Source organism: Liolophura sinensis, chromosome 7, assembly GCF_032854445.1.
Source record: "Liolophura sinensis isolate JHLJ2023 chromosome 7, CUHK_Ljap_v2, whole genome shotgun sequence".
Lineage (NCBI taxonomy): Eukaryota > Metazoa > Mollusca > Polyplacophora > Chitonida > Chitonidae > Liolophura > Liolophura sinensis.
Genome location: NC_088301.1, coordinates 43,202,577 through 43,230,505, shown reverse-complemented (window position 1 = coordinate 43,230,505; position 27,929 = coordinate 43,202,577). Strand labels below are relative to the sequence as shown.

General features: G+C 37.1%; 1 protein-coding gene across 1 annotated transcript in view; it reads right to left on the bottom strand.

Annotated features, from left to right (window-relative positions):
• LOC135471814 (cyclin-dependent kinase 17-like) overlaps positions 1-27,929 on the bottom strand; it is a 40,872-nt gene that overhangs the window by 7,363 nt on the left and 5,580 nt on the right. Inside the window, exons 2-8 of the mRNA XM_064751169.1 lie at positions 13,473-13,600; positions 7,450-7,572; positions 5,127-5,183; positions 3,387-3,501; positions 2,711-2,805; positions 1,035-1,097; positions 500-623 (exon numbers count right to left, since the gene is read on the bottom strand). Of these exons, the coding sequence (XP_064607239.1) occupies positions 500-623; positions 1,035-1,097; positions 2,711-2,805; positions 3,387-3,501; positions 5,127-5,183; positions 7,450-7,572; positions 13,473-13,600 (705 nt within the window). The remainder of the gene's footprint in view (positions 1-499; positions 624-1,034; positions 1,098-2,710; positions 2,806-3,386; positions 3,502-5,126; positions 5,184-7,449; positions 7,573-13,472; positions 13,601-27,929) is intronic.

Sequence of the window (27,929 nt, the reverse complement as noted above, 5' to 3'; positions counted from 1 at the left end):
ACAGGAAGCAGATCACCATACATGTAGGTAAACCTACAAATGCTTAAAGTCACACTACCAAAGTACAATGCAAGTACTTAATCTCCCTTTCTGTACATTACATATATATATATGTCTATATGTATATCTCCAAGACCTTAAGAAAATTCCATTCATTATTTTACTTCGGAAATTATAAAGGGTATCAAATTTTCAAATTGTGAAGTGCTTTATGAGCCAGTATGTACCTTAAATGACCTAAAAATTCACAAGATATTACTTCTGGTACTAAAATTTATGTTTTCCCAGCAGGATATCATCCTACCTTTGAAACACCTCCAAAAACACTTTTCTAAAATCAATAGAACCCCTCTGAATCTGGAAAAATAATCAACTTACTCACGGACAAAATTTTAGGTCATTTAGGATAGTCCTTTGGGAGCAGAAAACCAGACAGTTCAATAACTATTAAGGTAACATTTTAGAAATCTATCACAGAATATCACACACAATGACTCACCAAAGTCTGCTAGCTTGAGCTCTCCTTTCTCATTTATAAGTAAGTTTTGTGGTTTTAGATCACGGTGGAGGACCCTGCGTTTGTGACAGTAAGCAAGTCCCCTTAATAACTGAAACAAAAATATCTGAAAGGACAGAGAGAAGAAAACATACATGAATTATTGTTCGTTTGTCCTTGTATCATCCATTTCAGACTGCTATTTTTTTCCAGCAGACGCTAAGTAATGAAATGTGCCATTTTTCTCTACCAAACTCTGAAGTATGTATGTATTCTTGGGGTTTAATCGTACTCAATAATTTTTAAGTCATGTGATGACTAGGAGCCAATGGGTGTGAGAACATATACTGTCTCTCTCTAGCAGAAGTACATTCATATGTAGGTTGTTTAAAATTTATGCCTATACTTTAAAGCCACCATCCATGTTTATTAAAACCCAACTACTTTTTCCACAGTTACTGGTAGTCCTTCAACATTCAAAAATGCTGTTTAAAGCATTTAAAGATATTCACAATCCACAGAAAACAATTAGTTTTACCTTGACATTTGTCATACTCATTATATTACCACAGTCATCCATGTATTGCTTGAGATCCTTTTCCTACAAAGAACAAATTCACCAGTTAAGTCAGGAAACAATGGACCAAATGTTTAAAATCTATACAAGCCCACCCTCCCCTTCCAGTCATACAATCCAATATCATCCCAAGGTAATTCTACCATTGTACATACAGGAAGTCACCTAGATTTTCATCAATTTTTTTGATCAACGAATTACCTTGCTGTTTGGAGTTGGATAAAAATCACAACTTTTCAAATTATTGGTGATATACTGTATGTGCATGTATATATGTATAAACCCACCCAGGCCTGTCCATCTACAGTTCTTCCTGCCTTTCTATCTATGTAAATCCATACATCCTCGCCTTTAATCATTAGTTCATTCATGCCCTCCTCTCTACACAAGTCCATCCCTACCCTCTTTATCTCCACAAATCAATCTCCAATCTACAAGAGGGTACCCATCCATCTCCACAACTTCATCCCGACACTCCTACCTCCAAAAGTCTTTCCGTCACCTCTCTCTCTCTCTCTCTCTCTCTCTCTATATATATATATATATACACAAGTCTGTCCCTATCATCCTATCTATACAAGTCACCACATGATCCCCCCACCCCCCTCCGATGTCCACAACTTCATCCCCACACTCCTACCTACACAAGTCCATGCCCACACTCATATCCATACAAGTCTGTCTCCACCTTCCAATTGTCCCAAGTCCATCCCCACACTCCTACCTACACAAGTCCATTTCCACACTCATATTCATACAAGTCTGTCCCCACCTTCCTATTGCCACAAGTCCATCCCCACACTCATATCCATACAAGTCTGTCCCCACACTCATATCCATACAAGTCTGTCCCCACACTCATATCCATACAAGTCTGTCCACACCTTCCTATCGCCACAAGTCCATCCCCACACTCCTACCTACACAAGTCCATCCCCACACACATATCCATACAAATCTGTCCACACCTTCCTATCGCCACAAGTCCATCCCCACACTCATATCCATACAAGTCTGTCCCCACATTCATTTCCATACAAGTCTGTCCCCACCTTCCTATTGCCCCAAGTCCATCCCCACACTCCTACCTACACAAGCCCATCCCCACACACATATCCATACAAATCTGTCCACACCTTCCTATCGCCACTAGTCCATCCCCACACTCATATCCATACAAGTCTGTCCACACCTTCCTATCGCCACAAGTCCATCCCCACACATCTACCTACACAAATCCATCCCAACCTTGTACCAAAACAAGTCCTTCCTCACACTTTTATCTACGCAAGACCATTCCCATGCCCTTATCTAAACAAATCCATACCCATGCATCTACCTTCCATCTACACAAGCCAATCATCTTTTTCTGTCTATACATCACTCTGCTGCACAAACTTACACGAATTGACAGATGCAGTGTGTAAAAGCTGACAAAACACTAAATATGTGAGAGTTACTGTAGCTTTATAGTGTAAAGATCTAATCTGAAATGCTCACACGTAAGTCAAAATAACATTTTAAGTGTTTGACTGCTTACTCATGCATTTTTCACTTTTATTTTAATTCTTGTTACAGCTTGAATACATGGGACCTTAAGAAAAAATGAATAACTTATGAAAATGAATTCAACTTACCAAATATTCAAAGACTAGAGTAAGGGACTTTTCTGTATGAATAATATCATGTAATGTAACTATATTTGTATGCTTTAAGTCCCTCAGGAGAGAAACTGCAACAAAGAAACAAAGTAAGACAAATTACCAATCTGAAAAGATCAACAAAATGGACTGATTTGACTTAGCATGGTTAGGAAACCGATGAAACTGGGTACCTGGTGTGAACGAACAACCTTTGCTGGGTACCTGGCAAACTGCCCCACTTACAAGACAAGGTCAAAACAACAATATTGGCATGACCCAAATGGACATACACATATACATATAGAAAGGGGATCATTTACAGAAAAATCAAGCTTCTTAATTTTGAACTCAAGTTTGTATATTGTTTCCCCACAAAGGCTCTACATGTCCTAAAGATTATGCAATGTAGTTTACATGTACATATCAATGATGCCTAACTTAAAACAGATACATGAAAATTGTCTCTTCCATAAAACATATCCTTATAATTCTTTTTGCACCATACCCAAAATATTTCAAATTTTCAGATAAAATAGTATGAGGATTAGTATTACTAATTTGTAAGTAATCATTATCAAAGAAACTAGTAAACAGGGGCAAGAAACCAGGACACTTCAATGGAAACCCCTGTATTTTTTAAAGGTCCAGCTAAAGTTTGTTAGAAACTCACCTTCTCTGATAGCAGTGCAAGGTGCACCTTCTTCATGCTCCAGTCGGATTTCTTTCAATGCGACCAGATTGTCTGTTAATCGGCTTTTGCCCTTGAAAACTGTGGCATATGTGCCCTGTGAAAAACAAATTAAATCAAGTACTTCTATTCTGTGTGAAGTGGACTGAACTGGTGCTCAAGTTGTTTTCAGAGTATACTACAGTATTTGGTCAGAATTCTCTTTCTATGTATCACCTTCTTGATTTATTTCATAATAAAAGAAACAATTTTCTAACATATTACATGATACATGTATTTCCATAGTTGGTGAATTTTGGGATAAAGCAGATCATAAGAATGATGGTAATGGTAATGTTTGCTGTCAAAGTCATATATCAGCCAAACCCATACATTTCTATAATACAGAAATGACATTCTGCCTTTGCGGTTTTCTTTCATTAACTAGGCTGTCTGAGCAGTAGGCCTGAGCCTTATTCATGATCATTTGATAAACACTGGGAAATAGCGGTGTAACACGGTATGAAGTAGTGTTAGTGATATTGATATATACAGTATCTGAACACAAACAACCCCAGACCATCACAGATTAATAGGTGAGGAATATCTGGCAAAGTCCAGAGTAGATGATTACACTGCACACCTTGCCAACTATGTAGTAAATAGCAGCCTGCATGCAGCGTCCCTGACCACCACACAGATTGAACAGCAGAAGATGGATCTGAAAGCTGCAATCTGTTTCGTCAAGAAGCATATGTAGTGGTCTGAAATAAAGCAGTTTAGACTGCTCAGTCCACAAGGGTATTCTGTTACGCAAATCAATATACTGTAAATCTTTAACCTTCAACCTTTTCTACATCCAAAGCACATTTTCAATGGAATTTATGCACGCAAATATTACAATACTGACACCAAAAATGATCTGCTTGTGTCACTAAGGATGCTTCATAAAACTAAGCCAGTTATTTCTCTACACCCCATAGCTTTTTCAGAGTTTCAGAATATTGGTTGCAATGGTGGACGAAAAGCTGAAGATTTAGGGTAACTAGGTAAACTAGAAAGTGGACTTGCTCTGGCTTTGCACCACAATTTATTTTCAATCTAATGCCTTCTAAAAACAATGAAGCAGAAAAAAAACTGAAAACAGGGTAGCATTTCATTTCAGTTATGTACATGTGTGTGTTCTTTTGGTTTTGGAAACTAGACACATTAAGCCTGTATTATCCACATAAAAACATCTGTCCTATATACCATGTGCTGTTCAGAAGACGGTCAACGAGAGTCATGGTTTGCTCAGTATCAGTCATCTCTACCTAAGCAGATTACATTTAACGCCTGTCATTCTCGCATTTGCTTTCTCTCTCTTCTCATTCCGATATTGTTGTTTATTTTACCCAAACATACCAGCTACTAACAGCGGAGAAGCACATGTGGCTAATGTCGCTCTTCTCTTCAGCTATGTCCTTACATAAGGTGTGTCCAGAGAAAGCTCTTAGAGAAGATCGCTGCCATCTTGAGTAACTGATAAACCATTAACTCTGGCATCAAAAGCAGAGATCCTACCCTGGCAAAGCAGAAAGGCCCACTGTTCCAAACTAAGGGAGTGATTAAGGGGAACTCTAAGCAAACAGCATCATGTTTTCTGTTCATACAATCAAGGCTGCATGCAGACTACTATTTATAGACAGACAGATATATCTGTGGTGAAGCTGACTGGAAGTCCTTAGTTTAGCGTACACTTACCTCTCCAAGCTTATCTAACTTGGTGTAGGACTCTATCTTGCCAAAACCTAATTCCGACTGAAAAAGTACAGAGAAAAAAAAATTAGTGAATGAAAAATTGTGTCAATGAACTTTATGAATGTTGGTATATGTGAATGAAAGAATACAGCTTTCCAGAGTGGGAGACAAAAGATCAACACTATGTATACAGTATCATTTTTTGATCTTATCTCCCATATCAAAATCAATACATACATGGTGCATGCACCATGAGCCAGAAAGTCAACTATAATTTGTGGATAAATCAATACACGTAAAATATAATTTTCTTTTCTTATCATGGGTGGGATTGCTTCCCACTGAATTCACTGAATGTGTAGGAATATACACCTGCAGATTACGCTACAACTTCCGTCTCCTGTACCAAATAGTATTAACAAAATGGCTTTTTGAGGGGAAAAAATCCTTGATCTCCATCGAATTCTGACTAGTATGAACCACCCTCACCCCCCACACCTTTCAGGGGCATGTTTGCATATACACATGGTCTATGACAACATAAACTGCAACCACTGTAAACAATTCTGACATTGACAGAAGTCAGGCTCACGTCCATCTTGGATGAGTTCCAAGTGCCCATATTAGTCTGAATGATCCGGATCATCTATCTCAAATTCAATCTGTCTTCTGATAAAAAGGTCATAGATTTTAACGCTAAGGTTTTATTTACAAGACGGGCATCAGACTTGATAAAAACCTGTAAGTAATTCAATTCTAATCAATAGGTTTGTCTGCTATGCCCCCTACGCCAACACATATTGCAAATACGAGAGTCTCAAGGACACCCTTGATTAAGTCAGGAAGTATAGTTGGAGGGCACAGCTGGCCTTACCCTTGCCTGCCACTGTGACCACTAACTTTGTTCCTGTATATATGCCATTCCAGTAGCCAGCGGGGATACCTTAGGTTGTTTATCAATCTAATCACTAGTATTAATAAATGCAGACCTGTACTATATGGTCTATGACTTACCAAACCAACTACAACAAATGACCGTCTCTCCTACATTGGTGTAATACAATATCAAAAACAGAAAGTAACGTGGGCTAATAAATGTACAAGTATGGTTTTCAGGTGTTGCAAATGAAATATGTTTTTCAATGGTAATGTAATAATAATATAATATGGATACTTTTTAAAGTAATTGGACTTATCCATTATGTTTACCTGTCATGCAGAGAATAGCACATTCATGTATTCCATGTTACTGACCTTTTTTAACACTGTTTAAGGGTTTAACGTCGCCGCAGAAGTGTTTGTTGTGTAATCCAATACCGCTGAACCTTTTTTCGTACTGAGTCAAATCCGGAGAATGCGCAGGGATTTGACGCAATACGAAACAAGGTTCAGCGGTATCAGGTTACACAACAAACACCAAGACGAAGGTGTTGAAGTCCACTAAAGTTCTCCAAAATTGAAGAAAATGAGGCAAAAACGGCATGTTTCATGCAGCTTTTTGCTGCCATTCCCTTTCCCTTCCTCCACAGAGTTCATACATTTTAGATCAATCAACAGCGAGCTTATTCCATTACGGCTGATCTAGATATTTCAAAGCTGTGTATGTATGATGTCATGTTTCACTGTTGAGTGACATGGGAATGTAAAACTGCACTGTACAAGTATTATGACGTCATACCACTGATCTCAGAAAACGTCATGAAACAAATGTTTTTTTTTTCCACATCATGGCGTCTGGGTGTAAACTATCAAAAAATGTAAAAAACAAAGCGATATCTATAAACTGTGCAAATAACACTTTCATCACTGAAGGAAATTCTGATAGTTCATCTTAAAAAAATCACAAAAGCAAATCTAACAAATACACAAACTCAAATTCTTTTATTTGTAGACATAAACAGTATGAAATCATATTACTCAGGGAGGTAAACTTATCGGCCGGTGTGTTGCGTGACACACTCAATGTTGCTGAAATGTCATCTAGATTTAATATGTATTTACACATTAACAACTAACGCAACTAACAGCCGAGTAGAATAAACTTTTTTGTATACATGGTACTTTTGGGGTACACAACTATTCTCAGCATCAATATATCTTACACATCCATAAAAAACTCAATGCAATCAAAAATACCTGTGAAGTTGCACCCTAAAGCTCACACGGCAGAGAAAATGGCATAGCTATATCTACATCCATCATGAATTTCGGATGCATGAACCTTTTTTAGGAATCAAAGCAGGAATATCTATATAAAAATACAACAAGGATGAAAAGTGTCTGAAACGCTATATGAATAGAGTAAGATGAACCTTTTAGCACTCACCAGAGATTTCCTACGAGATCTGCGACTAAGCTGCCCATCAGGGCTCAAGCATTCTTTATGTCGGTTGAGGAAATTTTCTGGAAGACGCATATCGGCTGGTAAGGATAACCTTTTAGTTACTTCCTGGAATCAAAATGTCAGTAATATAAACATCTTTAAGTCATAAATTGGGTAGGTACATATTTTTATACACATGCATGTACATTAATATTCTCATTATGTACACTGCCAATTTACCATCTACCACCAATACATAATTTACAACAATGTCAACTTTCACATAAAGAACTCAAAAGTGAGAAATTTCATTTAGCATCAAACGCAAGAAAGTTTCTATGCCTTTCTAGTTTAAAATGTGCATGTACAATGACACGGTTTCTGTAAAATTGAGAGGAAGTTGAAAGAAAGGCTTCTATCAAAATCTCAATAAAAACTTTCTAATGGTCAGTCAGGATAAACCATACAGAAATTTTTAATGATTAAGTGATTATTAACTAAAGTAGTCTGCACTGATCTTCACAACTGGGTATCCAAATTGCAAAACTGGATACATTATTGCCCAAATTAATTCAACGACACTGTGCTCACAAAGCAGGTAATATAACAGGTAAATATAACTGACATGAGAAAGTGGATCAAAGATCATCTTAATTGCTTTCATTGTGATCAGGCATTAAGTATCACTGTCAGTGCATCCACATGACAAATCCTTGTATCCGGCTCAGCAGTTTTGAAAATGCATGTACATGTATGATGGTAAACAAATTTGAAACCTGAGTTTAAAAAGTCTGCCATGCTGGTATTATAATACAGACAAGCAGATATACAAGTGATTCCATGGATGAAGTTTCATTGACAATGATTAAACAGTTTTGGGAATACAGCTTTACAAGTCACTTATGTTCACACTTGGGGATATACAACTATACAAGTCTCGCATAAAGTCTGACCTGAGAAAATAGGTTAAGGACCATATGCACCAGCAACATTCAAACTGACGTTCTTGGATCACACCAGTGTCAAATCAATTTGTCTCAGTGGTTTTTGACAATGCTGCCAAGCCAGAAATGAATTCTGACCACAAAAAAAGTAGGTCAAAGGTCAGTAAAATAACGTTCAACAATGTTTCCTATCTCAATAAGCATCTTAATGGATTGAATATGAACAAGCCCACCAAATTCTGTTAAGATATGAATCAGTTCTCAAGAAGTTTTGGAGGACACAAGGACATGATGCAGAAAATACCATTTGCACAAAGTTGTAGAATAGGTAATAAAATAGAGAAGATGTAGTGATGTACCAGTACTTCAAATCTAAACACGCAGCTGCTGCTTTCAAGACTATATTTGGTCTACCCATCCAACAAAATAAACCATTCTGGTATGCCAAATCATTCATCAACATTATTTTTATACTTTGTTTCGGTTGGGCTGCCATACTTAATTTACAACAAGAGCCCCAGACACAACTTTCATGGACAGATGAAGACAAATAGCCTGGAAATCTATTCAAGGGTAAAGACAAAAGCTATCTGCTAACAAAGAAGAGTGATAGGGTGTGTCAGTTTACTTTAGCCAAGAGCTAGGTGAATGAGCACCACATGCTCTCGCTCGCTCTCTCCCTCTCTCAGAAAACAAGTTTCTGCAAATCTTCAGGAAAAAGGCTAACTACCCAGTTTTAGTCCTAACACAAATTAGGACTGCTTGTCTACATCATCTGGAGCAGGCATCACTCATGGGTTATGCGGTAACCTTATCCACCTATAGGGGCAATCACAACAGAGTGGCTTCAGCACTCCAATAGCAAAGGGGTATTTCAGGTATGCACTCAGCCCAAATGCAACACAGAGAAAGATGAAGCCACAGGTCTTTTACTCAACTACAACATGTATAATACTTCTTTATTCACAGTAAATTCTAGGATTCTGATTCATGCATGGGCCATACAGAGCTCTGTACCCACAGTGCATTGAGGGCTCATGCACCCATGGATTTAAGCCTGTCAGCTTAAAAGCCTTTGCATAAATTCAGTTGGATATCACACAAACTACCCAGCGTAATTACATGAACTTGTTGACTACTTCTGTAGGACGACAATCATACATGTACTATTAGGTAATATTGATTAGCTGCTTGGTGTTTAACAGTCATGTCACAATGGTGTCTGCTTTTACCATTTCTCATTGTGCATCACTAGAACAATGTAAGCCTCACCCTCGTAATATGCTGACACTGGCAGAACCAGCAGTTGGCTAACGACACCAGGCTGAGCACTACCTGGAATCCTGATTTTAGTAACGAACCTATTCTGGCATGTCTGGCTTAAGTCTGTGTCTTGCTGTATATTGGTCAAAGCACTAATGTATTTTCATCTAGAACAATATACATACAGAGATAATGATAATAATAAATGACTAAGGGTCAACCATGTACATGTACTTTCATCAACTTTCAATAAGATTTATGCACCTTTTTAATCGGATTTCGGAGACAAAACTACATTGGCTGGAGAGGCTCTTTTCAGGGCTTCACAAAAAGTGTATCTTTATCAGTATACAAAGAATACAGTCCTCAGTACATGCTTTAATAAACATCTTGCAAACATGCGAAAAGGTGAAGAATTACAGTACATGTGTCTTGATCAAGGCGTTGAATGCATATAAAGAGATGCTGTTTGTCATGTATTTAGACGTTACAGTTTGCTGGTTATGTTAACACACTCTTGGCATGGCATCATGGCATCGAGGATGCATTTCCTCAACACTTCCATTACGGCTGGTTCACAGCCAACTGAGCAATGCTTGCAATTCACATCAAGAGTAAGGAGTAGACATGTATAGCTGCAAAGTGTTTGTCTTACATGTACACAAGCATTCATTATATCTACATGTTGATGTATATCATATATCTGGTTGTGTTGAAAACAAACCATTCACAAGACCTTTACACAAAGCATCATGAGCTACTCCATATAAGTAACCTGCAAACTACTAGGCAGGCAATATGTATGTATAATGTTACTGAGTTGGATGCAAGATCTCGGATTCTTCCACAACATCAAACAGCCCAAAATTTATGGAAAATCAATGTTCTACCTTTGAAAATTTGATAGTCTTTCTCATGTTTACTGACAAACTGTTAAAAAATCAACTGATTAGCTGTGAATTTACAAATTTTCAAGCTTCATTTTGCTTGTTTCCCCTAATTATACACACCTCGTATATCATAAGTCATTTGATCAATTCTTCTAAACAACTAACTACTGTGTCAAAGTCACTTTGATGGCAAAGACGGTAAGTACCACAATGTACACCATTTAAACAAGTACATGTATGTGTACACCTACTGATACATGTACATGTAAAGTATGCCTCTGAAGTATTACAGTTAATAAATCGTGAATTTTTCTTTACATTTTACCGTCATCTAAACTAAAATTACATTCCTTTTTTTCTTTAAGATAAAATTTGCTTTGAAATTGTTCATAGAAACCTGCGGCAGCTCAATTAGCCAAAGAAATTTAGAAGACACGTACGAACAGAATTATCAGTCAAATATAAATGATTAATATCGAATAGTTAACTACCTTTATAACATTGTAGTCAAATTTTGAATTCTTTGATTATTTTATAAACTTTGTCACAATGCGATTTTAAATTACTTGACAATTGTAAACCAGCTGTTCAGATCAGACAGGCTACATTGTAATTCAGAGAATTTATGTCCCATGTTTAATATGTCACATAAATGTACTGGAAAATGCAGTCAATCTGACAAACGAATGCACAACCAGGTACCAAAGCTAAAATGCAGTCAAACCAACAAATGAAGGCACAACCAGGTACCAAAGTCAAATCAGTTATAAAAGTCCTTATAAGAAAGCCTTTTAAAATTTTTAAATTCTGTTAGACTGTTCTGAAGTTATCTTGCTGACAGGCATTAGCCAATCAAAATGGCTAAACCATGGCTAAGCAGACACACTGATTAGCTAACAGGCTCCAGAATCTAATCAGCAATTAAAGCCCTCAAAAGATACACTGAAACCAAATATGATCAAAGGCTGTGAGGCAGACCTGGAGATAACCTGCAGGAAAGCTCTAGCCCATCAGAAATCCTAAACCGGGAGAGAATATACCCAATACAAAATTTAATTTGTTATTCAGGTCTCCTGATAAATTTGAAAACCAATTTCATTAAATTCCACCCAGTAGTTTTAACGATAGCTTGAGACAAGTCCCATAGCTGGATACCAGATAGCACCTACTCACTACATGTACATCTGTCCCTAAACAGAAGTGGGGTGAGACATAAAAGAGAACTTTTATGTGGTACACCCACAGAAAGAAACTGTTCATAGCATTTATGATAATATACATGCATAATATAAATTCCACAAAAGATACACTGCAAGAAGGAATTTCACATTCACATTTTACAATGTACCAATTTTTTTCATTGAAAATAAACCATCTGCTATTGCAAATAGCCTGTGTGTCACATATTGATTCACCTGGGCGAGGCACAAAAAAAGAAATAAATAAATATGTTTACAATCAGTGTGGGATCACAGCAAGTATGGGATGTGACCTACATGTACAAACAAACTACCACAAATGCTGAACCACAGGTGTGTGTATATATATATATAAATATATATATATAAACACATATATATACCACCTTTAAATTAAAAGTTCAAACACAGATGCACAATAATCAATGAATGCAATCGCATCAAAAAAAAAAAAAAAAAAAAAGAAACAATTACTTTTTACCTGCACAATCTATCATGTATGCTGTACTTCCAACCAATGTACATGTATTCTCAAAAAGCTACAGGTGCTCAAAATCACATATATGTATACATATACCTAACCAACATGTAGATATACAGTCTACACTAATGCATGTACATGTATGTACACCCATACATCAGGTGTATACATGCATGTATTCAATCTCCACTATCTAATACCTTCATCAAGTAATAACCTGAAAACATACAAATCCCATAGGTAGCTTTGGTGGCCTGTCTTCTGTGTCATCCATGACAATCCGTATTTCTGGTAACACTGTCGACTCCATGAAAGCGTTAGGCACATATAAAAAAATGAAATGCCCTACTAGTGAATGTAGTACTTTCCAAAGGTACATGTACATAGGCTCTGTCCATAGTCAATAGCTGGATGACAGGAGGAGCACAGGGAACATTTCCCACCTGTGGGTGGTGACGTCAGGTCTCCCCAGTGCTCAGTCACACAATTACCTGCAGGATTGGGGACGACAGTTCACTGATGCATAATGCAGGTAAAGCTTGTCTAAATCAAAATCCTACCTTATTAGTGTTTCTATCACTGGGGACATTTTACACCGCTAATGTCCTCATCCCTGGCTAAATCAATGGGACAAGCTCAGAGCCCCAAAATAATTGTTCCAACTAAGTACAGTGGCTTGTATCCATGGAAACAGTAAGTCCGTCATGGCCAATATGGAAAAAATATCCATCAATGTTTTTGTATAACGTGATATAAAGCTTTGACAGGTATTATGTATTCTCCTGATCATTTGGACATGGAAACTACGTGTGAAATTACATGCTAGTTTTATGCCAATCTTGTACATGTACATCTGAAACAGGTTCACATTTTCACCTTATCAAAAATTCTACACATTTGAGCTTTCACCTGTTCAAACTACAAATGCAAGTCAGGAAATAATAATGAATAACTGATAACCCCTGTCAAAGACGAGGCCTTTTTCCAAACTGAAAAAAAAAAATTGGAACTGACAAATGGGCAAGTCCTCCTGCCTTGTTCATATCAGCATTCAGGTAAGGTAACAACCACATCTCTAAAAGTTTTTTTTTTTTGCAATTTTGATGACTTATACATGTACTTGTATTTTTTGTATGCAACAAATGAGCAGGAAAAAAAAATGCTGCTTACAACTCATACCAAGGAGCACTGCATGGAATTTCAACTGCCCTCACTTTTGACACTCCTTGTCTCTCCAGCAATTACTTACCTCGCTGAACCTCCGTGGGCGTACACGCAATTTGACAGGTGAGATGGTGTCATCTTTCTCGTCTGAGGTTGCAGACTGTCCCTCACTCTCCCCATCTGATCCTATTTGAGGGTTCTCGTGGACAATCCCTGTAAACCAGGATAAAACGCAGGTGTTAACAAACATACATGTACTTCTTTGCGGCATGATGAATGCACAAAGTAACATGTAAACTACATTATAACTTATATGTACGCACCATTTTGTATGAAGAGTATAAACACTGTGAGCTCTCTCTTTCTCTCTTTTTGAGACAGGGATCTTATATGTTCCGGCATGTAGTTCAGCATTTTTTTTAAATATTATTTTAAGCTATGTACATGTATGGGTCGTTTACACGCCAACATTCAGTTTTGCCTAAATCTAAAGTACCTGTATGTGATGATAATTTCATTATTAAGCCATCTAAAGACTAACACCAAACACACACTGAACTAGGTAAACTTAAAATCCTGATGAGTCATCTAATGACACTGCATTCCTGTTCAAGGACAGGACTCTTAGATGTACATCACTTCTGCTAGGTAACTCACTACTTTGGTTCATGTATATGTTTGACTGTCATGACGTGATGAATACATACATGTACGCAAGCCTTGTGTCTTAAAGACAAGAAGAATCTAATGTGGATGCTGTGACTGAGGTGAGGATGTACATTGTAAGAAAGGGAAGGTCTCATTATTAACAGGACTGACTGGTCCAATACCGTAGACACCTGATTCAAACCCACACAAGCCAACAGAAACTGGATGCCAAAGGTATCTCTCAGGTGCGAGTGATACTGACGTAGGTACACCAACATAGATACAAACGCACTGATGAATGCCTCTGGCCAGACATATAATCTCCTGGGTTAATCGATAGAAACCTAACCAAAGTACTAATCATGGGCAAATCGCGCCTGGCAAGGAAACGACCGCTTGCTCACCAGTTGGGCCTCCACCTATGCTTATCCTCCATTTATCAACTGAAAGATACATGTACGGCCGTACACTAACCCACACGCACAAGAACTTAAACTCTAAGTGACTAACATATTATGAGCCGTTACGCTGTCTTAGTTATCAAGATTGATGTCCTATCACACAATTTCCACCACACAATAATTACATGTACGCACAGCACTTGCACTTTTCTGAGCATTTTGATACATGGGCTGATTATCCATTCCTACTTCACTAAGAATGACAAATAAATTTTTTCTAAATTTCTGTCTGTTTCAATGAAGAAATTATCAACTTTTTGTTTGCATAACACCACTCCCCCCCCCCTCAAACCCCACCCCACCCAGTCATCAGATGACTGCTCCTTTTCCATATTAAAAATCAGGTATATTCATGATTCTATATCCAGCAATTAATATCTCCTATCCTCTAAAGCCTCCTCATTATAGATTCTATACTACATCTCATATCCTTCAAACTCTAGCATCTGTCCCCCTGCTGTCATAATATATGTGTACATGTACCATCTCCATTTGTTCAAAATTCATCTTGCCCATACATATACCAACTCAGTTCCGTCTACTGTAAATTGAATTATTTTAATTATCCTTAACTGTCCTTCTCTCCCTATCACTCCCCCTCCCCAACCGACATCATCACAACCCACTATGATGACAGCAGGAACTACAATACCTATGTTTACTGTGTCAGTGGGCTTCAGATGTTCTCAGCCTGGTATCATGTGTATACCTCACCAAGTCATGAGCAAAACACAGGTCAGCTGTGTGTTTGGGATCTATACACCAAACCTATTTTTACACAGTCTGCTTCCTACACCTAAATCATTGATAAGTTCGCCATTTCCCTTCAGAGCACATGTTTCTGATTAGAACACTCTCTAATCACTCAGGACATGTCCATGTAGTTAACAATAACATATTATTCTGCTGAAACCCACTAAGATTCATCTATATGTATGGATGTAGTTTGATAGATGAACTTTACATGAATCCAATCTCACACCTTGAAGTTATCTAGAATTACTAAGACAAGTTCAAATTAATTAGTCAACCAGGTGTAGGTTTTCACCATCATTCTTGACTGATTTCAGCTACTTGTACACATATTGTATATGTTCAGTTAACAAATTGCACAATATATTTTAAACAATCTGTCTACAATATATATTGAGCTTTGAGAATTCAGGTGGGGTAATTCAATACATGATTATTCATTAAGGCAAAGCGAAAGTAAAACTATCATGTATCATGCCATACAGTGATTGACAAACTGTCAAATCTTTTTTAGCACAAGCTCAAAAACTTAACCATGTATGTGCATACATGTTGCATCACAGAATTACAGCATTTTCAGTCAAAGCTTCTCCACATACATGTATATATATGTTTTATAAATTTTACAAACCTGAATGCATGTATTCCAAGTAAGAACTTTCAACATACAAGTGAGTGAACATGCCACACTCAAACTGGGACTACATGTTCTATCTATATGTCTGAGTGCACGGAGTGACATAAATAAATACCTAGAAAAGAAGTTAAATTTTTGTGATGTGAGTCAGAACAGAGAAGCAGGTTTGAAACCTTGGGCTCTGAGGTTGTCTTTTAGAGCTAGCTGTGCAAACCCCTTGACTTTGAAGAAGTCGTAGAAGATACACAAGCAGTGATCTGCAGCTGAAGATCAAGTCTGTGCGGTACAGGTGTTTTCTCAGCAAGCACCTGCTGGTACACTGAATACTAGTTCTATACAGACATCCTCCTGCATGTCACAACACTGAGAACAGGAAGTACACCATTATAACACCCTAGCTGAGTGTACAAGTTATGTGCATGTAATAGTGAAATAACCATCCTCTGCATCCTGCTGTGCTGAGTGATCTGTACATGCCCAATACATGTACATGGATATGTATAAAATGTTAATAATATTTCTTCACATGTAGGCAGATTTCATCATTGTGGCTTGGGCCAGTACCAGATATAAATCACAGCTCTCTCTCTGTTATGTTACCAAGGTAGTTTTGTCTCCAAAATAAAATTTAAAAAAATGTGCACAAATGGTGCAGAAAGTTGCTGTTTCATATGCAAAAAGGTTGAGAACACAGGGTATATCAAAATTCAAAAGTTCTTATGACATCCTATATTTGACCAATCATGAGCTTCTAAAGTTATTAACAGATTTCAATGTATTTTTCAAAGATAAAAATTGTATTTTCTACATGCAAATCAAATTCCAGGCTCTATCCATTGGTTTTTGAAATGTTTAACATTACATAGTCAAATACATATATTGTTAGATTTTGGCCATATGGGGTGCTAAACCATGTAAGCAGCACCATAAGGCCAGACTGACAGACAGGTACGTCTAGGGCTGTTGAGGGATGAGAATCTGTTAACTATTAACTGTCTTGACATTTGCCTTGAACTGGAAGTCTATATATTGTGGGAAGACACTCCTGTAACTGTAAGCTTTCACTTCAGCAGTCAGACCTACACTGCAGCTCACACCACTTCCATGTGAAGTCCTGTCAATGCATACGAATAGACTTCTGCTGGGCTTACAGAAGTTATGCTAGTCTACTATATCATGGGAATTCAACAGTCTAAAAATATCCATCACATTTTTGTACATGTGTTTGTAAAAGCCACGTAGCACTGATAGCTGTAAGATAAGAACCCAGGCGGAAGATTATGTGAGTTTTAGAAATCATTTGAATCACCATGGCCACAAAATCTACAGAACTTAAATTTGGAAGCAAGGCTACCCAAGAGCCTGCATGTAGAGATACAAGACACATGAATGCATAACTTCAGCTCACACATTTACTTTAACATAAATGTAGATTCTAATAGAAATAAAAAAGTGACGTGAAGGTCATGAATTTTGTACGGTTGTACGTTTATGGTAATTTACACGAATGCAGGGCATCAATGATGGAACATCCTTCTCATGTCGCTGTGCTCTACATGTACATGTATGCAAAACAGCAGCTTAATACATGCTGCACATGTACTTTTTAGAATATCACCCCTAACATCTACCGCATCATTGATATAATACACAATACATTCAGGCGTGAATTTTATTCTCCAAACACTTACTTTTAACACTGTCTTCCCTGTTATTGGTCGCCGACCAGGTATGACATAAGCTATGCCTGTGCTTTGTACAGGTGAACTCACTACCCAAAATATATATATATATATTCAGATATATTAATTATATCTGAACATATAGGTGATTTTAGACATTATAGTTATTAATTACACAGTCCAAGAAAAATGATTCACTCAGAGATGTTTAACCTTGAACAAACTGGTGAAAAGGGTTTGGGGAAAATTAATGAACTGTGGAGTTGTTTATGTCGACATGGGACACCTCAACTTTACATGGTAACTTAAACGTACATCTAGCATATGTGTTACTATATAACGCTAACCCGAAGTGTAATAACACATGCAACAGAAATACCTTGGAGCAAGGCAGAGGCAATGGCCCTTGTGAATTAGGGGTCTAATGAATTAGGCATCATTCACAGGTTACTGCACGAATTGGATGGTAGATGATGCAATTCACAGAGTCTAAATGGTTACCACATGGGGAAAATAGTTTTATGTACACAACAACCTTCTTGGGTACATGTGCATTCTTAAGAAAGTCAAATCATACAAATTGAAAGGTACTGCCAAGATAAAAATGACACAAAGTCATATGTGGTGAACATAAACAAAAGCATCTACCGAAAAAGTATACAATTACATGTGTGCTTAGAGCACCTAATATGTGTGTACATGTATTTATAAATGGTGTGTAGCCATGGTGTAATATTAACTGAATTTACAGCATGGGCAGTTATCATCAGTTAATTCATTAATGCAGGTTTTATGTTAACAACACCTGGTTGATGATATGTGTCCTACAATGTCATATATACACTGCATACTCAGTATTAGCCCAACAGTAAGCTGGACGTTCCTAACGTAATGTCCAGTTTCAGTAATTTAGATTTCCATGCAGACAATTTCACTAAAAAACCCTGCTTGAACCCTACTTTATTTTTGCAATCCACTGATTCCCTAAGCCCCCGAAATGTAGTATGTCAAAATTGCATGCTCTGTAAATAGAATGTTGGGTGGGATAAAATTTTCGAGGCCCATCATCCTGCCCAAATGTGAAGAAAATAATTCTAAACATGACAGACGTTGATTTGAGTTGTCCGATTCAAAAGTTTAAGTGGCTGGATAACTGTTGAAAATTGGTTTACAAGTGCTGGCTTTGACATATTACATTTCAGGTACTTTAGGGAATCGGCGGACAGCAAAAATAAGGTAGCGTTCGAGCATTTTTTTTTTTTTTTTTTTTTGTGAAATTGTCTGCGTGAAAGTCTACATGACCGAAGCTGGGCGTTATGGTAGGAATGTTCAGCTTAGCTTTGGGCTAACTCAGTGTCCGTTTTAAATCATATTTACATATTACGTATAGTTTACATAAATGTATTGTATGTAATACAGGAAACAATCAGTCATCAATGATTATTTGTAATGTAATAAATTAGCACACAAATGACTTAATATTAACAGTTTCCAGCATGCTCCAATCTCAGACTACTCACAAGGCAGACAACTTATAACATTCATAAGTGGGGAGGAGCAACTTAAGTTCCAAAAAAAGCCAAACCCAGGAAGTGCATCTCAGATGAAAGCTTGACCTCTATGTGACATCACCATAAATAAATGTCAGAGGGGAAAATAATCTCAATCTGACTGGTCTATCTTCTAATCTGTGCAAGATCTGGCTGTATCAAAAGGTTGACTTTAACCTCAGTGCAGGGCAGAGGTGATGACCTCTGCCAGCTGTTTCCTAAGCCATCCTCCTACAACCAATTCCACCCTGCTGAGCCTCCTTAAGCCAACAGGGAGTTCCATCCCATCCCAAGGGGAACATGTGACTACAAATGCCAGGTGGCACTGACAAACCATAAAAGCCATGCTTAAGTAAACCCACATTATGCATATATCAACTTATCCTACTTTCACAAATAATTCCTCCACGGTAACACTTAATGTCCTTTATGGCTTTAAGCATGTAAATTATTATATACAACAACAGTAGAAAGAAATACATGTACTGGTAAACTTCAGGGATGTACACAAAATATGACTTTATCAGCCTACAGATAATAATGCTCAAGACTGAAGTACATATATGCCTAAATAAATGCAATGTACACAAATTAAAGTAAAAGAATTGCAAAACCTACATGTGTTTACATTTACAATTTTTAATACAGTATTTCACAAAAAAATTCCAACCATGACTTACTCATTTTATTTAAACTGATACTTTATATGCCAACACTTGTGTTTTTCTGATAAATATTAAACTTCACTCAAAAAGGCCACAGTCGATGAATTAATCAGTACATGTAACTCAACAAATGCACTTTCTCATCTCTGTGAAGTTTTAGGGCACATACAGCAATTCATACCCAGGTGTTACTGTAACACTATTCATCTTTATCTCAAGTAAATCTATGTCTTTGACATGGCAAAGCTTCTACACAAATCTCTTTAATATCTGATTCAAGTATTTGTATATCACAACCACAATCCTGTTCATTCAATTAAAATTTTATTCAACACATTAAAAATATTCCCAATTATGTATTATTGTGTGTAAAGTATGTGATTTGTTATACAGCTCCATTTAATGATATATCAATATTCACTTGACACATTCTTTACCACATAGACCCATTTGAGATAATATGAATAACATGTGAAACAGTGCTGAGATTCATAGGCATTTCAAACACACATGCAAAAGCCAGCCATTCTACACAAATCAATCTCTAGAAATGTATACATATATAGAATTTAGGAAGAGAGGCACAAAGACCACAAAAAAAAAAAAAAAAATGCACCACATTTATGTTTCTGAAAACATGGCAGGGCTATATCTAGAGCCATCTTAGTTCTGGAAAGTCCTGACTGTTTGGGCTCCTAAACTACATGTCATTAAACTGTAGATTAGTAACATGTAAATATAATGGTTTACCAATAAAAAGTTTAGTTTTCATACAAATGTATTTCCTTCATCAACTCAAAAACTCTCAAAAAGTGTCACTTTGTTGTGCTGGACAAAATTTCTGTCATAATATCACCTTTAAGGTTTGGGGTCAGAAAATTACCTCCAAATGTTTCCTGTATATGGACATACGTTCAGCCTTGAAATGAATAAAAATAACAAGGACTTTGTGCCATAAACTAGCATTTGAAGCACAAGATTAACACTTGAACGAACCAAGTGTTCTGACCACGCATAAAATTTTTTATTGATTTCCTCTAGTTTCCTCAGTGAGAACTAAGGATGTGATAAAATCAATGACCTGGGGATTACAGTATGTACTTGCTAAGAAAGGTGGAATAAGGGAATTCCTGATAAGTAGAATTGACTAGATCAGACGAGAATTACACTCTGTTGGCTGGGCACCCAAGTGACTGCATAACATAAGTCGTTAATTTGATGCTATGCCAACACAAATCAGGTAATCCCAAAGTAGCCATAATCCCAGGACTGCCAGCAATAAAAGCAAAGAAATTAACCAAGCACAAGGCCTAGCTGGCTATCATTGATTGGCTTCATAAAAGACTCAACCCTGATCAGGTATTGAGACAAGGCTTTGAACTGCGAACAACAAACTGGTAATCAAGCAATCTCCAATAAACTTCCAAAGGGTAGGGTATTTAATTAAAACATCCTATCACGTTCAAGAAGTAATGTCAGTATAAAATGAGAAATCAGGAGGGGTATGAAATCAATGGAAAATATAATATCACAATCCACATGAGGTGAAAAAATCAATAGTCTTCAGCTGTTATGTGAAAGCAAAAGAAATCAGTAGTTATGAAATTGATAGATCAGGGAAAGAAAACCAAGAGCTCGACAAAAAAAAAAAAAAAAAAAGCTCAGGCTAAACTGAGACTGGAGGTAAAGTTCAGAAATTTGGCACACTGTGCAGTGTATTACATGACCTTACAACAACATATGGCAACCAGAAACACAGCACATCAGTCCAGGCTACATGTACAAGCAATAGCTGTAGGAACTGGGCTTTGAGTCTTTCTCTCATGTATATGAACAATGGTATATCAAAATTCCAGGATGAGATAGGTGTTTGTTCTTGTATCCCACTGGCAAAATCCCTAGTACTTAAGGTCATGATCACCCTCTCACAGGCATCCATATGTCGATGGATCTTATTTTACTCTCAAGATTCAATAACAGCATAATTCATCAAAACAAGTCCTAACTCAAAATAAGCTCTTGTTATCTGATGTGAAGAGACCATAACCAACTACTGTATGATGTATACAGACTGTCCTTCTCATGCAGTGTTTCCAATATTTCAACTTATCTGCAAATACATCTAGGTGTCTATTGTTTCTCTATTTATTGTTCTGAAAACGCCATTTTACAGGTCCAAACCATTTTACATGCTACAGTACTACATGCAATAGCAACATGAATACATGATCCCATATTGATGTGTATAGTTCAGTATGAAACTCAATGTCGTTTTGAAGACTCTGTAGTCCATGTACAAAATAACAAAATAAAACTATGTGTGGGTCTTTAAAATATGAGGTCAGAGTAAAGGTAAAGTTTATGTATTTTCTTATTTACCTGGTGGAGGCAGCAAGAGAGCTAGAAATCTGAATGAAATTTTTATAATGGATACAACTGGCCTGAGTCATATACAGGTACATGTGTACACCCACATGCACAAACAAACTACATGTATGTGAACATGTACATGTATACATGAGAAAATGTGATTCAATTTTTTTATGTACATGTATTTGATTGGCTAAAATCATACACCCTTAGCCATCATCTTAAAACTTACCTAATCTACAATTCCGAGGTAAGGTAGCACATTTTCTACTTTGATCTCCAGACGTAGAGGGTTCTGCCTTGGCAACAGCTTCACGACCGTCATTCCTCTGGCGCCATCCACGAAACAGTGACAAGGTTTTTGTGTACAGAGATGTCTTATGTTTGAAGTGTTGGTCCACTTGATGGTAAATACTATCCGCTGGCAAAGCTGTTGACAGATCCTGTCTTTTCTTCCACAGGACACGGCCCCCCATTTTCACAGTACATGTGCTCATCTTGAACACCAACTCCAGTGATGTTGCCGCCTCAGTGTTGAATACACAGCTGAAGCACAGTTATTACATATGCAGTAATCCTCCAGAAAACCTCGCCTCTCACTGATGGAGATGTAACTAGCTGCATGCCAGCTGAGCTACTAACAAAATTGGCACTAGTAGCAGAAATATTTGATCAATATACTTTGCCCGATGTAGTTGAGAGCCAAAATTAAAAAAAAAAAAAAAAAAAAAAAAAGCTCCCACACTGCCAATTAAGGCAGAGCACTTGACCAAAATCTTAGATATGGATTAATTTTGATGGCAGACACAGTACATAATGAGCAAGAGAACAAGTCAACAAATCTACATACCAGTATGTACAGTATATCTACATGTATTCCTGGTGGCTGCAGAAAACTTTGCAGTGTGTTAGTACATACTCAGTTCGCAACGGGCAGTGACTCAGATGAGCAGCCATAAGTACAGCTCCTCTTCTACATGAGCAGCTCAGAGCTGGCCTTTCTACCCTCTTTCACTGTACTGGGACGTAATGTGTCAATGAATAACACCGACTGTGTCACAGAACATCCTCCTCAGCAGCACAGGTTATTTATATCTCCAGTAGTTCAAAATCAAGCCACACACACAAAAACGCCTCTGTAACTGTCGTTTCCTTAGGAAGGCCACAGGCAAAATCAGTCATTTCCCTCAGCAAGTTTTGAAACTTAACCACAGGGCGAGGAAATACTCCTAATACTTCTTGGATTTTTCTCAAAAAAAGGCAGTTCTATTACGTGTGATTACCATCACATGTTCGTTTGAGCACTGCCAACATTTAAGAAGGGCCTCCCTAAGCTCCAGCTGCACCAAGCTCTATGCCTGGAATGTTCTTCGTCACAGTGGCACCAATCTACTAGATCTACAGTAGGTATCCTGAGCCGACATGGGAGCTGCCTCAGAGAGTGATGAACTGCAGCCCTCAGTCAACATGGGATATGCATGCTCTGTGCCAGGGCAGGGGCCTGATAGTGGTCTGGTGTGGTATCCGGGGAAACTGATCAGATTGAGAGACAAACTTCATCTCCTTGCGTCACTGCCAGGACTGGTGGGGAAAAAACAACAGAAAATCTGCTAGAATAAGCAGCAAAGTAAGTGATCCTGGTGTGCTTCTATACAGGCAGGAGCCCCATGCCATCCCCTCATCCAACAACAAAGGGGGCTAAAGATCACAGGCAAGCACTAGACAAATACCCTGAAGCCCACAGCACAGGTACACAGAGTATGGTTATGACTCTCTGAGGCTCCCTGAGTGAGAGGCCCCCTGCTTACAGTGGATGTGTAATACACATGCAAGTGTACAATATACCAATCACCTGGTCACTCATATATAAATGCTCTTATTAACCTAACCATGAGCCATTATACATGTATACATCATAAACAAACAGGCATACAAACAGCTCTCACTATGAAGTTATACCACACAAACAAAAATGAATGAATTTCATTAAGTTACAAAAATCAACCACATTAATCGAATGAGTGGGCAGAATGATGTGAACAAATAATACATGCATAAATACATGTAAATTAATAATAACAGAGGCATCCCTGCTGATATACTAGAGGTTAAAGTTATGCTGTCTTGAGACAATGTCCCATGTACTCTTAGCAGCAGTAACCTCTTAGTTGTAAAACACATTTTTGTCATTAATAAATTGTTATCTGACATACATGTACATGTATACCAGCATCTGATGATTAAGTAGTGTGTAAGGTGGGATTATACGGATATTAAGAAATCTGACACACGTTTAGTGTCGGGTCACATGACTCATGTAGAAAATCCCCTACAACAAAACCAGGAAGGCTTCCCCTTGAAGTTGAAGACTCATCATATCTTGTGTATATCTTTTATACATATATTAATTATATCTCAATCAAGTCAAAAGGTCATCCTACAAAAACCAGCACCACAACCAAAATTTACCTTACTTTCATATATTCAACATATTTAACAAACACTACACATCTACCTTTTTGCATATGAAAATCAACTTTCAGTTTCAATTTAAGCATGTTTATAACTTGACTTTGGAGGCAAAACTACATTCGGTGGATTGTCCAATTTCAGGGTTTCACAAAAAGTATAATTTGATCTACACAGAATAATGCCTTCAGAATATACTTGAATAAACACCTTGCAAACACATGAAAAGGCTGAAGGATTACAGTACATGTATATAGGTTTGATGGTGTGGTGAAAGCAAACCCTTCCTCAAAACAACAAAACTGTTCACTTTGACTCAGACTCAAAAGACAGGCAGTAAAATGACAGGCCTAATGTTTAAACTAGAAGCACACCTGGGCTGAGTGTCTGGAGCATCTTAGGCTCAACTAAATGCAAACACAAAAATTGTTTTTTTTTATTCAGAGTAGTTTGAACACATCTGAACACAATATTCCTATTAAATATAGGAGTTCCTGTTAAATCTTGTCATTTCCAGTGTTGTAATGGTATAGTAATGAACTATTGATTTATTTATTTATTTGAGTGGAGTTTTACACAGTACCTCAAAAATATTTCACTTCTAAAATATTGTTAATACTTTCATGTAAAAAGTGAGCAAAAATACATAATTACTCAACTGTACCTAGACTTAACCATGCACAAGTTTAGACAATAGGTGATTTATTTGATTGGTGTTTTATGTCATACTCAAGAATATTTCATTTTTATGACAGCAACCAGCATTATGGTGGGACGAAATTGGGCAGAGTTCGACAGAAACCCATAACCATCCACAGGTTGCTGACAGACCTTTCCCTAACGGCCAGAAATGAAGACAGCATGAACTGGATTTGAACTCACAGCAATGTCATTTGGACCTTCTGTGCAGCTCGTCCTCGAATCTCCCATTAATCTTAAGCATGCAAGCAAACTATATTCTGTGATTCAAGCTTGGAAAAGCTTGTTTAACCACTGGATGGCAGGATGTGATCCCTGAAGCAAACACTTGTGACTTGTAGAATAACTGATTTTGTAAACTGATGACTGAAGTGTTAAAGTGTAAATATGAATTGCATGATTGTCCACATCTTCAATGTAGTACCAGAAATTTCTCAGAAATGAAAGACAACTTTTCAAAGCATTTCTTTTCAATTTGAAAAGACCTATAAATATTACGCTCTTCTGCCACTAAGAATAAAACTATGCAGTAAATGCTTGTATTTGGGTTGTATTTGCTCAGACTGCCAATTACCGACACATGCTTTTCGCTATTGTTGGTCCACTTTATGGTCCAAAAATGAATAAAAATCACTTGGATGGTGCATTTACGAGAATTTAACATTTTTGTACATGTCATAACTAATGCAGTCTGAATTTTGTATTTGAATAAATCAATTTTTAGCAAAAGGTGGTTCGCTTGTTGATCCCAAACCCAAACTTGACTCTGTCAAACTCATTTGACAGTCTGCATCCGCTCTTATTAGATATACATCTAAATGTATGTATTACTGTATCATGATAGTTAACAATTATCAAAATTCTACAAAAATAGAGAAACTAAAAAGTTGTTCTCTGAAAATTTCTCGCATAAAAGATCAGAGTTTCTTCCCACAATCTAATTCAAGAAACTCTTTATAAATATATAGATATACAAGTACATGTATGTCCATGTAGCTGTATTAATGTCTGAATGATACATTCACATAAAAGGTCATACAAATTATTGTGCTTGAAGTTTTGGCTCAGATGCACAGATAACCGCTTTTGAACATGATCTTTCAAACAATAAAGATAAATGTAAATGCCTTTTCATTTGCAGCATAAACTTTCGCGGATTAGGTAAGAAGACACATTTGCGGGAATCAACTTTTGCAGATCTTAACAGAATTTTTGGACAAATGATAAAAGAAAATCAAACTTCAATACAGAAATGTCCAGTAATAAAACAACTTAAGCATTCAAGTAACAATGTTATCATTTAAACTTATTTGTACCTGTAAGATGTGACAAAAATTCTACACAATACAGTAACTTAATCAGACAAAGGAAGTTAATCCTCTTAAGCTCTTAATTCTTTTGAAGACTGTTAATCTTTATAAGACGAAGTCTTTACCTGCTGTGTGAACAAATATTCATGTCACTCACACCGAGAGACGAAGGATTAAATGTGATATACATAAATCCCACTGTTTAATTCTCATGCATCAGCATTGTGAGTGAAACTTTGAGTGAACTGTGACAGATTTCTCAGAAATCATCATTATGAAAAGGAAGTCTGAAGTGCAGAAACCCCCGAGCAATGTATCGGCGCGTCGGAAAGGTGATCTGACTGGAAGGGCAGGTACAGTCGATAAAAACACAGCCTCTCTCATCGTATGTATATCGTATCACATGTGCACGCCCAGTACAAATTGTTGATTTGTATGTCTCTAACCGCCGCAATAAATTAACAATAACGACAACAACGTCGCATTGTGGCGATACTTAGACCGAGCTAAGCCTCGTTAAAAGAAAGAAAGATTAATTGACAACCAATTAAACTGGATTGTGAAAGCCTGAATACATTCTGATTAGGTAATTCTAATTAACGTGTTTGAAAAAATATTAGAACTGTAGTGCTTTTTAACGAATGTATAATTGTAACGCATGCTACTTTAATAAATTATTTACATGGGTTTTATATTCGATGGCACTTATTTTCAAGGAAATGTTTTTGCCGCGAAATCCGCGAATGTTAGTACCACGCGAATAAAAAGGCATTTACAGTAAACAAAATAGAAATGGTTTTTAAAAGGCCTAGAATGACAACACCTTCTGTCTGTTCACCCGTTTTAAATGCATTATACACCTTGTAGAACATAAGTATGTTGAACTATGAAGGAAATGCCAGAACATATCCAGTGTTCTGAAACCTAATTCACAAACGAAAACAGAACATGCCTGCGTGAGTTTACACATGTTGGTTTCATTTTTCTCCGTAAACAGGAAGATAAGAAAAACTGTTTTACTCTCCACTTCCAGCTATTCTAGCATTTACCGCAATGGTCACAGGGCAAGGAAGGCTGTATACATTATGGCCTTGCATAGTAAGCTAGCTGACATGCTGTTTGATTTAGTGTACACCTTCCTCTGCCACTAGTGTATCATAGAGTATGATTTACTGTGTCTTTCTGTACTGTATATATACACAGTCATGCAAACTCATGTGCAGCTTCTGGCTTCACTTTGGCGCTTATCCCTGTCATTTCACTGATATCTATATAACTCAAGAGATACCACAATCGTT